This window comes from Anas acuta, chromosome 3 (genome assembly GCF_963932015.1).
Source record: "Anas acuta chromosome 3, bAnaAcu1.1, whole genome shotgun sequence".
NCBI classification, from domain to species: Eukaryota; Metazoa; Chordata; class Aves; order Anseriformes; family Anatidae; genus Anas; species Anas acuta.
The window spans coordinates 54,671,460-54,688,587 of record NC_088981.1 but is presented as its reverse complement, the minus strand read 5'-3'; the positions used below and the strand labels follow the sequence as shown (position 1 = coordinate 54,688,587).

General features: G+C 42.8%; 1 protein-coding gene and 1 long non-coding RNA gene across 6 annotated transcripts in view; both read right to left on the bottom strand.

Moving 5' to 3' along the window:
• Nucleotides 1-9,204, bottom strand: part of ZDHHC14 (zinc finger DHHC-type palmitoyltransferase 14) — a 107,336-nt gene extending 98,132 nt beyond the window's left edge. The window contains exon 1 of one of the 5 annotated variants that reach the window (XR_011094973.1): nucleotides 8,087-9,204. Coding sequence is in view for 4 of the 5 variants with exons in the window: in XM_068677182.1 (XP_068533283.1) it covers nucleotides 8,087-8,337 (251 nt within the window). In the remaining variant the exon portion in view is untranslated. The remainder of the gene's footprint in view (nucleotides 1-8,086) is intronic. The other 4 variants (XM_068677182.1, XM_068677184.1, XM_068677183.1 and 1 more) reach the window with 4 other exon arrangements.
• Nucleotides 9,205-10,547: 1,343 nt separating this feature from the next.
• Nucleotides 10,548-16,516, bottom strand: LOC137854129 (uncharacterized). The gene is made up of 3 exons (XR_011094972.1): nucleotides 16,044-16,516; nucleotides 14,280-14,409; nucleotides 10,548-13,133 (listed from the first exon to the last, which is right to left on the bottom strand). It is a non-coding gene; the product is annotated as an uncharacterized lncRNA (long non-coding RNA).
• Nucleotides 16,517-17,128: the final 612 nt, after the last annotated feature.

The following is a 17,128-nucleotide window of genomic DNA, read 5'->3' as shown; positions in this document are numbered from 1 at the left end:
AGTGCTGGAATGAAATTGGGCACGATGCTCAGCGAGGCACACAGCTGAAATCCCACGGTCAGGCTTCTCAGGCACAGAGCATCCCTCTCCTCATGCCAGCAGCACAAACAGGAGCTCTGGGTGCATCAAAGCCTCTTCCAGGACGAGGACGTACAACTGAGTAAGCAAGAGGGGGTCTAAAACAAAGCTGAAACTCCAAAATGCTTCAGCTTTCCTTCTGATAATTTGGCCTAAGAGGTCCTTAAGTAAGTTTTCAATATGAGTAGCATTTAGTATGTCCACAACATGAGAAAAACAAAGAAAAATTTATTTTTGGCTATTACACATTGACTTTATCTTGATTTTGGTCTGTTTTTTTGGTTTGTAAACAGTTTTAACCGCTGTACATATTTTTGTATTAAGTTCTAAAAAAACATACTATAATTATACAGAGTTTAATAAATTTTGCTATTCCCAGCTGACTTCAGCGAATTTTTCCCTGTTTTCACCAAAAGAAAGATGAGCAGAGGCGTCATCCACAAACCTTTGTCGGGAGCCTGGAACTTTAGTGATCATCAGCTTCACTTCACTATGAGAATCACCAGTCAGGCTAACAAAAATTTCCTAGATAGTGTTGATATAACAGTTTAAGCATTTTAAAATTATCATTATTACCATTAATGTCCCAGTATTTCAAGACAATTTTTCTTTTAAACCAGGCTATTTTGAAACAACCACGCAGCTTAGAAAGTTAAAAATATTCTCACAGCTTTCTCTTCTTCTGCAGTCATCTTCAATTTCTCATTACTTCGTTCACATTTTAATGTTCAGACTAGCAGTTTAAATCTGCACTAGCACAGAGCCCCTTTCCAGCAGAAAGACAGTATAAAAGGCTTTGTTTTGATGTTGTTTTAAGTACCTAAGAGGTATAACTTATCTGTTAAAAAGGAATTTAAGTTTTGAAATGTCCAGCTCAAATTTCAGCGTATCAGTTCCTACTGAATCTATAAATGAGTCTAAACATTTTTAACTATTTTTCCTGCCCAAAAAAGGAGTGAAAAGACTACTTTTGTTCAAGTCTTACACAGACTAATAATTTATCTTTTCACTCTAAAAGGACGACAACTTCTCAGCCATCCAAAGGCCAGCTCATCATCTGTATACTTTATATTTTGTATGAAATTCCATTTACAAAACAGTAATGCAACACAGCTATTACAAAAAATAAATCATGTAACAACACAGGTATTTTTTCCACTATGAACCCGAATTTTAAAATGAGTAAAAGGAACACTTTCCAGGAAGCTAAAAATGTAATATGGTCCCTGAGAAACTGACTTAAAAAAAAATGGAAAAAAAATAAACAACAAATTTCCTTCAAACAAAGTATGAAAATTACTGAGGGGTGGACTTTAGGAGTCCCAGATCACGTCACACGGGAATGCTAGCCTTCTAAGAAACAGTAACAGAACTTAGTTTTTCCAGTAACGTAAATCTAACGTGATTGTCCCCATACTAGTCTCTAGAAGACACGCTCACTACCCACTTGTTAACATAAAGGAGCAGCAGTACCTACTCAGAGAAATCCAAACCAAAACAGACACACTATACAGATTACGTGGATATAAACCTCCAGCTTCTGAGTGATGAATTGAAATAGATTTTTAATCAAACTTCCATAAAATTACAAGTCTAATCTCACAGTTTGGAGGCTGAAGATGTACAGAAGTATTATGCACGAGCAATGGATACTTGAAGATATAAGGGTAAGAAGAGCAACCAAACTTCCAAAATGACCTGTTTCTCACTCTGAAATGGATATCAGGATATGAAGCTGAGAATTTACACCTACCTACGGCAACCACGCTGAGCGACAACAAAAGCAGCAAACTGTCCCCCGTCAGACTGCTGTGGCATTTTCACTCTTCCTTTAGGAGAAAGGGACATCAAGCAAAGAGGACCACAGACCTTCACATTTCGCTCCACAGATGCGCATGCATCAACGATCAAAAGCCATACAGTAAGTTCCTCGAGGTCCTGAGAGGACACGGTATCTGAGGAGCCAACATTACTTCCCACACACAGCTATATTCTCTATTTTCATGTCCCTCCACCCCCACAAAGAAAAGGGGGAAAAAAAAAGTGGAGAAGCTGAAGCTGAAATGTAAGTAGAACACTAAGTGAGAAAGGAGTAAATTAAAAGATCAAAAATCATGTTTAAAAGATGATTTCTCTATGGAGTAATATAAGGCCATCAAAAAAACACATAATAATAAAAAGCTGCTCAACATTTCACCGTCTTTTGAAAAAGGAGTTAAAATGTTACAAAACCATAAAATGCCTCTGCAGTTTCAGAGGAACTAGAGAATGCATGACTTCCAAAAATAGGAGAGGTTATCCTTCTGTTATCCTCATAGAATTTTACTCTGGGAAAAAAAATGAAGAATTTAATAATTATCCATTTCCAGATAAAAAGACCTAGCCTTGAAACACAGAAGTGCATGGCCTAGTATCACATGCTCCTGGTATATTTCCAGGTTAAAAGGATTTCATTTTGTATCATATAATTCATTCAAAGCAGGTTTAAAAGCTTAAACAAGCTTACCTGCTCAGTGAAGTGCTACATTGAAACAGGCTAAACCAAAACTGCTCTCTTTTGGCCAGAGAGAAACTACAGGTGAAATACTCCCACAGAACCCTGAAAAACTAAGAATATATGAAGCAAGCAAGCTTTTTGCGATTAAGGAAAGGAAAAATCACCTGTCAAGGAAAACAGCATTAAATAGACTTTGCCCCTGAAAGATATTTGATTCTGACAGTTAATATTTTCAGGGTAAATTAAATGCAAAGAATAAACAACACCTGGTCAGAATGCATTAGCAATTTGCCATATCACTTGGTAGATCTATATAAACTACGTACAAAAAGTAAACCCGAAGGATTAGGCTTATTGCATTCCATGTCTTTTTCACTAACGTGGCAAAACGAGAAATGGAAATATTGCTCTGTTTTCATTTTAATTACATTTTTTTGAACAACAAACACTGGGGGGAAAAAATGCCTATTCATCATTGCTTTTGCCTACGCCGTTAAGCACTACTGAGCAGCCTTCCATATAGGAAGGGATGCAGTTCTCCGTTGAGCAATCACTCTAGTTTCTAGGTCGTAATTTTCACTTTAAAGGCCATCTTGACATCTTCTGCAGGAAGTGCAAGCTTACAGTAGCCTCCAACAGCTGAAGTCAGAACTGGTAGTGCTTCCTTCTAAGCAACGTGCCGTGTACTTACATCCTGCAATGACCACGTCCTTCACCTACACATCATAAAAGCAGCCGAAGAAAGAAGAAGGAGGTTGATAGATGGAGCACGTGCCACCTACTTGGAATTCAGCCTCACACTGAGAATCCGCATCTCGTAAGAGCAGGAAGCACGAGCCATGAGACGAAGACGCCTGTTGATGCCACGGAGAAAACACTCAGCTTGCTGACATGGGTGTTTACACACGGAGGCTCGTCACAGCGAGCAGCACCACTTCACCGCCGCGTGTGCTGGAGGAGCTCAATATTGAACCACCTACACCGCATCAGAAAGGGTGACTCACGAATGTCCTCCAGTCACACTGGTTTTCAAAGCAGGAGGGCTGGAAGAGGTTGCCAGCAGCCATAAGAGCAGATAGGAAGCAGTGATTTGTACACACACATGCGCATGCACAATCTCAGTTTAAACGATTTTCCAACATCCACCTTTGGGAAAAGGGTGCAATTAGACAAATGCCCACCAAAATCACATTTTAACTAGCTCAGAAAAAACTCTCTAGTTGGTTGAATCAGTGCAAGCGTCAAATTATATTAGGAGTGATAGTGCTGTGACTCAGTTACAGAGAAAAGAGCTGCACTGCTTCAGCCCTGCCGGCACCCAGCCATCTGCTCCAACCTTCTCCGAGTTACTGACCCTGCAACAGAGCTGACAGAAGAAAACCTGACTGTGCCCGAGCCGGTTCTGTTCCATCGGCATCCCCGCTCACATCCACCTTTCATCAGAAGCCTGAACCGAAACAGGTCCAGTGCAGACATGTTCCCTCTGTGCCTGCTCCAAGGAGGAGCTGTGCCGGCAGCCAGGGGCAACTCACAGCAGAGCTCATAGCCCATCCATCACAGCTCCGAACTAGCGAGGCTTCTGCATCCATATGAGACTTGCCATTTAACAAGATGCCTGTTTTACACATCCTCCTGTGTTAAATATGCCATCCAGCCTCCTCATTGCTTTTCTGTAACCTACAGTAGCCCAAATGACCCTAAGCATGAAGGGTTCGCCTCTCTTTCAAGGATGCATACCTAGCTGAATAAAAGCAGTAAGTATGAAGTGCCTTAATTTTTCCTGTCTTTATTGCACCAATAAAGGGCTTTACATACATGCAAATACAGTGGTTGAATGGACTAGGCACAGCAGCAATACCTGCCCTTCAGCTACTGATGCCATCTTTGCTCTGGGGAAAGGAATTTGTTTTCCAAACTTGTCATGTAGATACTTAAACATGAGCACTGAATAATTATTTTTAAAAAAAAAAAACTGTGTCTCTGCGTAAGGGGGCAAGGCAAAGCAAAGTCCATCATTGAGCCAAATTTGCAAGAAAAAAAAGAAAATCATTATAAGGTTAGTCAGGAACTGCATTTCCAAGACAAAGTAACATCCCCAAATTTTAAAGACAGACTGAAGTAAATTGTGGTGCTTAATCCTGAGCATTTTGAAATAGATGGAATTTTTAAGAGTACCTCAAGCACAACATCTCTGTTGGGTCCCCAAAGTACTTGCAATACATCACGTTATATTTAATAGACAGGTTACAGAAATAAAACTGCTTATTTGCATTTCCTTCCTTCAGAAGCAAGGGAAGATGCAGCAATTAGATTGCAACTGCTTGGAAGCTTAAGGAGTTGTTTTGTGTTTTTTTTTTTTTTTTTTTTGTTGGTGGTGGCGGTGGTTGGTTTTTAAAGCAAAATTTCTTTTACCTCTTTGCAAATGAAAAATAATAGTGAAATGACAAAAAGAAGTGGTGATGCACCTGGAATATTGGGGAGAAAAACACCAACAGAGAGAAAGGAATAAAAACAGCAGAAAGCAGGAAGTGGAAAAAAAAGTAGGCAGGAAAAAGCACAGAAGCATAAATATGAAAAAACATGAAGATTACAAAGGCATGATTCAAAGTCAAAAGCTATGCAGGTCAAGATGTGTTTGCTTTTGGAGAGCTACAATTTGTTGATTCAGTAAAATGCATTTCTACCCTGGAGATGAGTCGAAAGCACATGAAATAGCTCTGGATGAATGGGTGTCAGAGCAAAATATGAGGTACAGGAAGAGATGACGTTAGAGGAACAAAAGAAGCCAAAAGGATACAGAACAAGTGTTTGTTAGCACAACTCCCTCAGAGATCAGCTGCCAGGTTCATCTCTTTCCCAGTCCCCCTCTTCACTGCCTGCAACTGGGGAATGACTTGGGATGTCAGTACCCATTTTCCAGCTTCCAAAAGCCATGTGCACAAAGTTTTTCCTTCCAACGGTAGCAAGAACAATTTGAAGAACACACATGGTATCTTCCTCTTCACTGAGAGCTTCACCTTACAGTTCAGACACACAAGGCAAACACCCATTTAAAAATCACTTGGGCCCACGTGTACAGAAAGGACTGAAGCACTTTGCTCTCACATTCTGGAAGTGGCTGGTTGAGGAGCAGCTTCCTAACCAATCAGTTAAATAACAGAAGTGACATTCGAACAACTGGAGACCTTCTCAGCTGATCAGTAAGTACCAACTTCAGACCACTAACAAGAGATACAATGAGAAACTGCTTCGGAATAACACTTTTTAAGCAAGGAACATCCCCTTTTTCCTTTATAACCTTACCAAGCTTTTGTAGTTCAAACACTGCAAACATGCTGAGCACCATTCCCAGTCTCAGAGTTTGAGGGATTTGGTGTTGGTTTTTTTTTTTGTTTTATTTTGCCTTCAGAGGATGCACAGTAATTCCAGCATAAGTGCTTTTTAAACACCACACCTACCTTATCATTGTTGTACAAATTAAATACCATTGCTGCCCTCTATTTTTAATTTCCTTGAAAGAAGAGTGCGAGTGATACAAGAATGACTCAAGAACAGTACACATGCTTTTGCTCATAGTTACATAAAGCCTGAGATTTCTCCTTGCTTCAGACTTCTGGTTAGAAAAAGCACCAGTTTGGTATCAAAATGCTGTACCTTGACTCCAAACATGGTCCATCACATACAGTTACACTGCAGATAAGCTCAAAGCCACAGCACCAGTTGGAGCATTCGAGTCTCACAGAGCACATAACTCACAGAGGTAATGAAATCAGGTGACAGAGAGCGAGCGGCTCACCCTGCCCTAGCAGTTCTGAATCACGCAACTGCAGAGAATATTTCTCTCTGAAGGATCGAATTGTTAAAACACATAAATAAGCCGTACACGGTGGTTTGGCAAATAGGTTTTACAACCGTGACTATAAAACATTACACTTCCGATCCTACATTTACATTCTGGTGCTTATGGGAAGTCCAGCACTTGCCTTTGGAGGCTCTAGTGAAGGTGATGAGACCACACACAGATACGAGTGTCAGCCCACATGGAAAACCTTTCCAAAATTAGGCCTAATCATGCCAACCAGAACAGAGTAGCAGCCAGTCCTGATGCAATACTACCAGCAGACACCTTTGAAACCCATTTAAAAACAGGAAAGTGCACGTGCAGTAAATGGATACCATCATCCGCTGTGCCATTGCAATTACTCAAAGGATGCTCAAGAAGTTTCATAATGCCTGCAGAAGATGTACAATGAATCACTCCTCTACCATCACCAGGAGCCCATTGAAGACAGTTCACCTGAGGAATTCACAGACACCTTTTCCAGTCACACAGCTTTAGACTCTGATCACCTGCCGAGCATTTCTACCTCCTTAAATGCTACCAGTATGTAACAATTGTCTTCTACATCCAACTGGCACAAGTCAGAGTTTGCTAACGTTGCTCTCTCTCTCTTTAAAGGCATCAAGCAGTAATCTATGTTCAACTGTATCTTTATTTTCCTGCCACAAACCACAAATCAAGCTAGGATAGTTTTAAAACAGGTGAAGCAGGATGATATCTTTAAAAAGAACTCAGTAGTTCTTATAATAGCAAGTATTTTGCAGTCTGAGCACCGTTGTAACTCAGTGCTTTAAATAACTAAATAAAAGGTGAATTGCATTTTACATATCAAGTACCTAATTCTTTATTAGCATGCATACTTAATTTAGCTGCTCCAGTATAATTGCGAAAAATCAGTACTTTAGATTTGCTGGCACTGTGTCTTCACTTGATGGAGATGAAAAAGATTCCTGAAGACTCACAGCAACAGAGAAAAAGGCCCTAGGAGGATGCCAGAAACCTCCTTAAAAAATGAATCCAAAACTGTAAGGCAAACATTGCTTACAATAAGACCAACCTGACATACAACAAGTTACCATCACAAACAAAGTAATGCTGTTACCTAGTGGTGAAAAGCTAGGTACATACAAAATTGTATAGCTCTGCCTTTTCTTTATTTAACTAACCTGGAAATCTTGTCCACAAGCTATTAAATGACTTCAAGGAGGAAAAGATGGGGGGGAAAAAAAAAAAGCCTGATTTATGAACTAACAAAAGGCATTGCTTTCCTCGCACTCCGTGCGGTTCTGTGGCAAAAGGTCAGTATTTTTGCACCTGCCAGTTTTGATTCTGATCAGTTACCGACGGACAAGCAGCTACCTCATTTCCTGACCGTCCCAAACCTGTTGTTTTACGCTCCTCTTGCAGCAAGGGCTGGAAACCTGCAATATAAAAGCCGTACCACCTCCATCCTCCGAGCTGAGTTTTCCGCGGAGCTGAGTGAGGAAAGCAGGACCGCGTGCCCCTCAGCACCTCACCAGAGCACGCTCCCAGTTACATAAACCGACGGCGGCCGATGTCAGCCAGCACCCCCTGTGACATCTGGCTAAGTGTGTTTATGTTGCTTTCGGTCAGCAAGTAAATAGCTACAGGAAGAGAGCGGGGACACGACAGGCGCGAGCGTCACTTACTCAAACGCAAAGAAGAGTCCACTGGTGACCAGGATGAGCACAAGAGTCAGGTAGAAGACTCCGGTCTGCCGAGCCATCATGATCCTCCCATTGCAGAAGAACTTGTTCCTTCCAGGGAAAACCTCCCATTTCCTCCTGGGAGCTGTTTTCTTTTTCTTGTGGGGAGACTCCATGGGAGACGAGGAGCTGTGCGTGCTGATCTGGCTGTACTCGCAGTCTTTCATGGGCCCGCTGCCACCTCCAGGAGTCATCAAGAGAAAGTCAACCGTGGGGCGAGCCCCACCGGAGAGGAGCTGCGGTGTCTGCAGGGCGGGCAGAGCCGCTGCGGGCCGCGGCAGCCCCGCTAGCAGGCGGGCAGGGGCAGCGCCGGGCAGAGCCCGCCGGGCTCCTCGCAGCCCGCAGCCGGCATGCTGGCAGCGCCGGGCAGGAGGCAGCCGGCCCTCCCCCGCCCGCCGCCAGGCTCGGAAGGGCGAGAGGAAAAAAAAATAAAAAATAATAATAATAATAATAACGAAAAAAGGAGGTTTATGAAGCGGTGAGGGGCTGTCCGGGCTGATCGCGGAGCCGCAGGGCTGCTCCTTCCTGCCCGCACGCTGCTCCGCCAGCACAGCCTCCGCGGGCACCGCTCCCCGGGGAGCCCCGCCGAGCCTCAGGGCCGGGGCCGGGGCTGGAGCTGGGGCTGGGGCCGGGCCGGGGCCCGGCAGGCGGCGGCTGCCCGCCGGCTCCTCATCCCCCCGCCCCGCCGCGTCCCCGCCTCACGCCCCGCGCCCCGGGCGGCGCCGGCTGCCCGAGCCCCCGCCTCCCCCCGCGGCGCGGCTCCTCGCAGCGAGGGCGGAGCGGGCAGAGGGGCGGAGGGCGCCGCCGCCGCCGCTGCCAGGAGAGCTGCGCCGGGACCCCGCCGGCCCCTTACCATCCTCCCCGCCCTCTACCCGGGCTCATCCCCCGCCGCCAGCCGCCTCTTCATCCCGACCGCGGAGGGGAAGCGGAGCGGCGGGCGGAGCCCCCCCCGTCCTGCTGCCCGACCGCCCGCCCGACTGCGCCGCCCTGGCCGCCCCCCTCGCAACCGGCCGCCCCCGCGCGCGCGCGCACGGGCACGCGGAGCCTCCCCTCGGCCCCGGCCGCGGCAGGGCGAGGTGTGCGGGGGGGAGCGCTGGGCGCGGAGAGGCCCCGCCGGCGCGGCCCGGCCGAGCGGGACCACCCTCCCCCCGCCCGCTGGGAGTTGTAGTTCGGCTGCCCCCCTCCGCCCGGCGGCCCCCAAGGAGGGGAGGGCGGCGGCGGGGACTACAACTCCCGGCGTGCCCCGCGAGCCCTGCGGGGGGCGGGGCGGAGCGGTGGGGGCGCTGAGGCGGCTCCGCCCGACCCCAAATCCCCCCGGGTCGGGTCGGGGCAGCCCTGCCTTGCCCTGCCCTGGGCACGGCCGCGGCAGCCCCAGCAGGCACAAGGCGTGCCCGTCACATTTCCAAATAAATTGGGCTCTGTTGCAGCCCCACGTGGCTGAGGGCTGGCCCCAGGGGAGACACCGAAAAGCCAGCGGTGTGTGGGGGCAACGGTTTCCTAATTCCACGTCTAATTTCGCAGATATTTATCCCTTTAATTCAATAAACTGATTATTTATCCGTAAAGAATGACTGATGACATCCCCTTCTTTTTTATTTATTTTATTTGTTTCTAGTAGGTGCTGCTGCACTACTCCTTTCCATACCCTCCTCCTCCCCCCAGCGCTTACTGCCAGCAGTTTGCCTGCTACCTCCTAACTTACATATACAGACAATTTTCGTTCTTTGACATGTTCTTTATGAATAACTGGTGAGCTTTCTTCTTGTCTTCATGAATACAGCACCAATACATGCCAGCAGAAGGCTGCTGATAGAAACGTGATTCACTGACAAGTGTTTCAGTCTTCATCGGGTTTTTATTAGCGCATTGCTGGAGATCTGTACTCTGACAACATTAATGATTGTATGATGTGAAACGGCTCTGTTCTCTCCTGAGGTTATGAAATATTTCAGGCATTCAGAAAACAGAGCAAACAGTTTATGTAAAAATGTCATTGTTGGCTTATCTTCACTGGTAGCACGCGGCTAATTTCAGAAACACTCTTCAGAAACAAAACATTTGCAAACAATACCAGCACCTCATTCAAGCTGCTATCTACTCCATGGCATTTCACTTGGGTTTTGTTTAAGACACTGTGGTTGTGAAGTGAATTTCAGTCATGTTAATTGAGAGAAATATGTAAAAGAATCTGAGGAGTGCCCAAACAGATAATTTGAAAAGTAAAACTCAAGAGTGGAAGTCCAACTTCTACAACTTTCAATAGGCAATGTATTTTGACTCTATTAGTACTACCCATGGTACTTTTTACACAGAAAGCCCGTACCAGTCCCTAATCAGTACCAGTCCTGCCTAGGAATTCAGAGTATGATCCTTTTGCAAATAACGTGAAGACAGTATCAACACCTTTTTAAAATTGCTTTTAATATCACTTGAAAACTCCTGTACAAAGGTCTTTTATACAACTAATAGTTACCATTTGATGGTATTTTTCAAAGCATTTATTATAGTTCATTTACAATATTAATGAAACTTGTTTTGAGGCACCAAACGGATTAAATCATAAACACAGTAGGTAAAACGGATAGGTTCTCTATTCATAAAACTTTGTAGGCTCACGTGTTCTGGTATGTACTTTTCTGATTTCTTATCTGTGACCGAGGTTGATCTCATGCAATGGAAGAATATGGTGCAGCAACAGATACTTAGTGAAGAGAAAAAAAAAAAACATCTTTTTGTTGAGAAAATGACAATGAAAGAGTTGTTACCACTGAAACTTCCTCTCTCTTACCCTGTCTTCTGTGTGGAGGTGTCACAAGGGCAAGTCTTAAAACATCAGCTAATTTGCTGAGAAAAATCATCCTTATGTGTATAGAATGTTGCCATGCTTCATGACAGAATTAGCTTGACAATGGTGTAAACATAATCAGAACAGGTATTTAAATGATTAAATAATCACAAAATTAAAAATTTTAGAATTTTGAACATAAGATGCCTGTACTCCATACATCCTACATTGCCAAACCAATACTTCTAATGAAAAAAGAGGAGGAAATAGCAGGTATTGAACTGAAAGATCCAATATTCTCACAGGTGGAAAGACATCAAGGCACTGCCACAGCCATGGTTTCTAGGGACATTTTTCAAATCTTTCACAATTAGTTTTTGGAAATACTAAGAGTTTTCTTCTTTTTCCCTCAACAAACATTTTTTCTCATTTTTCACTGATGTTTTTCAAAAGTAACTCTCTACCACTGCTTGGCCAACAAGCCATCATTTTAGCTTCTTACCAATACCAACCATTCCTTTTGTGAAAGTACTTCTTTTCCTTAAAAATGTTTGGGGTAAGACTGGAAATATTACTAAATTTCATAAAAGTTGCCAAACAGCTTTGGAGGAAAAGTTATTTTGTTTTTGTTTTCCCATTACTCCTCTGAGAAGCTAAATAGATCAGTTTTCTACTTTTAATATTATCTATTTTTTAAAAAAATAAAATGCTTAATTTTGTTAAAATCATTATATTTCTCTAAACAATGTAAGCTAAATATTTTGCAAAGTATAAAATAACTTTTTGTGTTTTTTGGTCAAGAAAACTGAAAATGAAATTACGTACACAACTTCAGTACCAACAGCACTAACTTTCTTTGAAATGACAGATTTGTTTTTCAGATAGGCCACATCCCCAGAGAAAACTGTCCAACTCATGACCATTGAATTTAAAATTGTCAGTGCAGTAAGTCTTAAGAGACTAGATATTCGGCACGATGAACATTAAAAAAAAAAAAAAAAAGAAGTGAGAGTGAGACACTGAACATCAGAATCACTATCTAAGGAATCAAAAAAGTAAACAGAGGTTGTTATTTCTATGACAAGATCAGCTTCAACAGGTTCAAAAAGCTTACAAGTGTCTCTTAAGTCTTGCTATTGAAAGAGCAATGTGTCAATTTCTCTTTTGAAGCACTGGAAAAATACTTATTTATAACTTGAATGTCTGAAACGGCTTAATCATAGAGAATCTGGAATATTTCTACAGTTTTTCAACTTACAACTTTGGCTTCTTAGCATATGGCTTCACTGCTTTGGATAGAATTCAGAATCTATGGATATTTTCATTTATTCCAGCAGAAGATGATCAAAATTCTCCTTTAAAATGCAATTAAAATCCAAAAGTTTTCAGAATTGGGCATGCTTCCACAATCAATAACTGCTTCCAAAGTTCAGGAGATACAGCCTCAAAATCTTACAATTCCAACTGAAAAAACAAACACAAGTGTTGTGTGAGGTCATTGCTGTGGTATTTTAACCCTATTTAAGAGTCCTTCTTGCACTAATTTGAGCAAAAGAAAGACAAAAAATTTGTTCATTCTGGGAAGTTCACATAACATGCAAGTAAAGAAAAAGAAAGGAGCAAGAGAGTGAAGTTACATGAGGAAAATCTATTTCCACCGTTATCAGTGTTGGAGCACATAAAATGATGAGCCAGGAAAATAATTTTCCTACTTAAATCCTTAAATCTTAAGTCCTGCATTAGTGTAGTGGAGTGAATTATATTTTGTTTGTAGTTTTGCTGCCATGTGAAGAGCCTTGCATTCCTCATTGCTTGAAGCAGAGCAGCTCTGTTTTATCGGTCGGTGCTATACAGAAATTTCTATACACTCCCCCAAAGGTCTGTAATAAGGATATTTTACTGATTCTCGAATAACAGGGTTTGTACAGCTCTATCCTAATCCCAGGTCACCAAACCGTTACCGTTTGTACTGTAAACTTCCTCTTTAAAACCACACTTTTTTTTTTCTTTTTCACAATACGTACAGGAAATGAGCTTAGTTTTCAGAGAAGTCAGCATTTGATCATGGGTCATGCCCATCTGTATACTCCTCACAGCACATATGCTTTCTGTTTTCTCGGTGACTCCTCCACGGACTGGAAATTCCTTGTATTGGAGATAGGCCTCACTTCTCCTGTGCAGCACATTCAATATTGAAACAAGTGCCTGTGGGAGGAACGGATGCAAGGAAGCTAGATTTCCTTTCCCATCACAATAACCTTGTGATGAGGAGAATAACACTCTCCGAAACTGATGGTGAAGAGTGGCAGTTGTCCTGTCCTCTCCTCTGACCCTTCCACCCACTCGTGTATTTCCACCCTCTCGCTTGCAGTCTCTCCACTGCTTATCAGTTTTTTTGCTGAACTGTCTTGGCACAGAGGTATCAGCAGAAAAAATACCCTTTTTTTTTTTTTCTCTTTTTCAATTCCCCTTAATTTTCTGCCACCTTATCATGTTGGAACTACTCATCGGAGGACATGACAAAGCATCCAGGACTGTCACAAGGGAGGGGCAGGAGGAACACATTGCCCTGCAAAAGGGAAGTGAAAGAGGAAAGAGGAGAACAAAGGGGCAGGGAGCAGGACTGCAGCCAGCAGTTGGATAGGGCTAGGCTGCCCCTGGACTTCAGGCTTAGCCAGACCTGCTCATAGAGGCATCCCCTAGGTCCTGGCAAAAAGTGAGAGGAGACAACACACAGCTTAAAAGCAGGAAAGGAAGGGAGAGCACGACCTTCCCCTGCTGGGTGGTGGTGAACTGTTAGATAAGCTCAGGCTTATCATTAAGACTTGCTGCAATATATAGTGACCAAGTTCTCCCCACAGCATTGGCATTAATTTGTCTTTCTCTCTCTCTCATCGATTTTTAGGAAACTTTTAAAAATTTAATTATACCTGAAACTTCTACCCTTTTTCCTATTTACTTGAGCAAGTTACAGTGTCTTTAGAGAGAGCAAGGAAGTCTCACCAATGCTTTAAACCGTTGTGTGAGTCCATTGAGAAAGGAAACCAACAAAAGCCACCACCACCACCACCAGTACACACCTGCAAATGCTCCTGTAATTAATGTGGTGCTGTCCACTTCAAATGTTTTAAGTAACCAAAACAGTAAAAATAGTAAAAATGTTTTGGGTTGGAGTTCTTTAAATAATATCTCTTGCTTAAAATAATATCCCTTTTACAGGTGTTTTGTTTTGTTTTTTTTTTAAACTCCTGTTTCTTACCGTGGGTTATAGAAGGGACGAGACTCTTAGCAGATCAAAGCATAACCACAAAGATACTCAAGTTTATCTCATCTATGACCTTTTCTCCCCACCTCTGTGCATGCTTCCTGGCTGCTGCTTCCTTTCTCTTCTCTGCTGCCCCAGCGAAGAGCCTCTTGCAGTGCTGTGGAAAGGCAGCTCGTGTTCTGCAGTGGAGAGCAGGAAAGCGCTGTCACCCAGCTCCTGCAGGAGCATGCCGCTCATTTAGAGAAAAGCCTCCGTTGTAATTACAGTCGTGGGCTGCTTCGCTGTTTTGAACTCCACGCTTCAAGCAGCCATGGCTGTCAGTGGAACACATCCGTAATGCGTTGATGCAGAGTAACACAGAGTGCATAACAGTTTTCCTTGGAGGAATTAGGCCATTAGAGACTTCTGAAAATCCCAGAGGGGGGCTATCTGCATCATTGAATGCTTAACTAGGCCATCTGAAAATGGAGCTAACTGCTTTTGAAAATCTCTTTAATGCCTCATTGTCACAATTCAACGTCATTAACTGGGAAGATTCAGCATTGTATCATTGCTTTTCTCTCAGTCCCTTCTTTTCTTTCCCGTATTCCTTTCCCTGCCTTCAACTTGGCTTTATGTCTCTTCTACACCTGCCTTCCCCCACCACATATACTTTCCTCCAGCAAACAGCAAAGTCTTGGGTTTTGTACCCATCTCTCTTCCCCACCTTCTGCCATAAAACAATGAGCAAAAATAAAAAGGGAGAACAGGTCATTTTACACCTCAGAAAGCTATTGTTTTCAGGACAATAAGCCATGACAGACACAGGGGTGCAGTAAGGACCAAATTAATGTTGAATTTGGAAGGCCTACCTCCTTTCCCCCACCCCCAAAGGAATAAGAAACTTATACTTTATACTCTCAAATATGAATATTCAATGAGCTCTGTCAACAAAGGGCTAGACATGACTCATGAATCATACGGCTGACAACACTGCAGTAGAGAAAGGAAGTCTGACAATTAACAGAAATGTGACACAGATGATATACAAGTGTGGTCAGAGACATAAAACAAACACATTTTCCCTGTGTCTTTGTTCATTTATTTACTACATTGTTCATTCACGTATTTCTGCGAACACATAAATGGATGGGCTTTGCTCTTCTCAGAAGCTTGTGACATCAGAAATTTAGCAATTACTTATACTAGTACTGAATGCAACTTTTTCAGATGGAAATGTCCTTTTCAATTCATAGACGTTTATTTCATACCACAATGAGTACAGTGGCTCACTTTTAAGTGTTCTCAGAAGCTTGCATTCTTCAGATATGCCCAAGTTGGCCTCATAAGACATATTTCTATTTTTTCCTGTAAGACTATTATCCATTAATTCTTTTTTCGAACTTAGTGGAACGGAAGAGGCATGGGATTACATATATGGTTAACACAAAGTTTTGACCAAGATTTTGAGAATGACTTGTAAAGGCTTTAGAACATCTGCTTTTCACACCAAAATAGGAGAATGAGTTTATAATTATTTTTTTTTGTATAATTAGTTTATACTAATCTAGTAGCATTCATATAAATTAATTCTGATGAGCAAATGGCAGCCTGTAACATAATCACATCTTAAACCAATAAAACTGTAAGCATCAAATCCAAGAAATCCGTTCAGAATTCTAAAGAAAATTATTCATGCAATAAATAATATGCAAAGATTACACTTGAAAGCTTTATAATACTAACAGGAATAAAACAGAAACAAAACAAAACAAAACAAAATGAAAACAGAAACATTAGCTTCAGAAAAAAATAAAGTTGGGAGAACAATTTAAACTCAGATTTGATGTAAAGGCAATGAAATTGCTTACCAGTAACCAGAGTCCCTCCCTCTGTGAAATCCACATATTCATTTGTAGCACAAGTGTTTGTAAGCAGAAACTGGAGAAATCTTTATACTTTCTGTGAAGAACTTATAAAAGCCTTCTATTAATTAAAGGCAGCTAACAAGAAAGATGAGGGGGTACTCTATGATAAAGTGTAGTGATAGGCCAAGAGTAATGGTTTTAATCTAAAAGAAGGTAGATTTAGATTAGATATAGGGAACAAATTCTTCATGATGAGAGCATTAGCAGAGGCTGCTCAGAGAAGCTGTGGATGCCCCATCCCTGAAGGTGCTCAAGGCCAGTCTGGATAGGGGCTTTGGGCAACCTGGTCTGGTGGGAGGTGTCCCTGCCCATGGCAGGGGGGTGGAACTGGGTGGAACTGTGGCTGAGAGACAACTGACCCTACGTCAGTTGTCTCTCAGCCACAGAACCTCAAGTGACCATCAATATCGGGGGGAGGGGGAGGGGGGGAACGGACGGATGACACTGCAGGAGGGGGTTGCTTGTGTGAATGTCTGAGTTTGGAGAGCTTCATTTACTAGTAAATAGGCTCCCCTTTTAACTTTGAGATAACTTCAATAGATATTTACATGTAGAAATTTATAAACTGTGTGCATGCATAGAAGAAGGAAGTTTCCAAACACACGTAATGAGAAGCCCGAGTCCTTCAGGCAAACAATGTCAGCCCTGTGTGCCTCTGAGGTGGTAAAGCCAATGGCTGAAGCTTCAGGTGGCTGCTCAGAGCTGAGGAGTAGGGGCCGATGATATCAAGACAGGAAATATTAAGCACCTGGAGCCCGTGGGATAAGTTGCAGGTGGATTGTTAGGAATAAATTACATAGAAGAAAATCTTGGAGGTGTATCATCTGTAAAAAAACTGCATTTCTCCACTTTCAGAAGTAACTGCACCAGAAGGAGTTGTCCACATGAATGCTGTCAAGGAACAAATTACCAGTGGCATGAAGAGGTAGCTCAAGGTGTTCATGAGAACCTGCTTTAGCCCCTGTTTTTTGTGATTCTCATCCAGGCCAACTGGTACAGACCAGCTTTTTCTCTACCTACCACAGCTT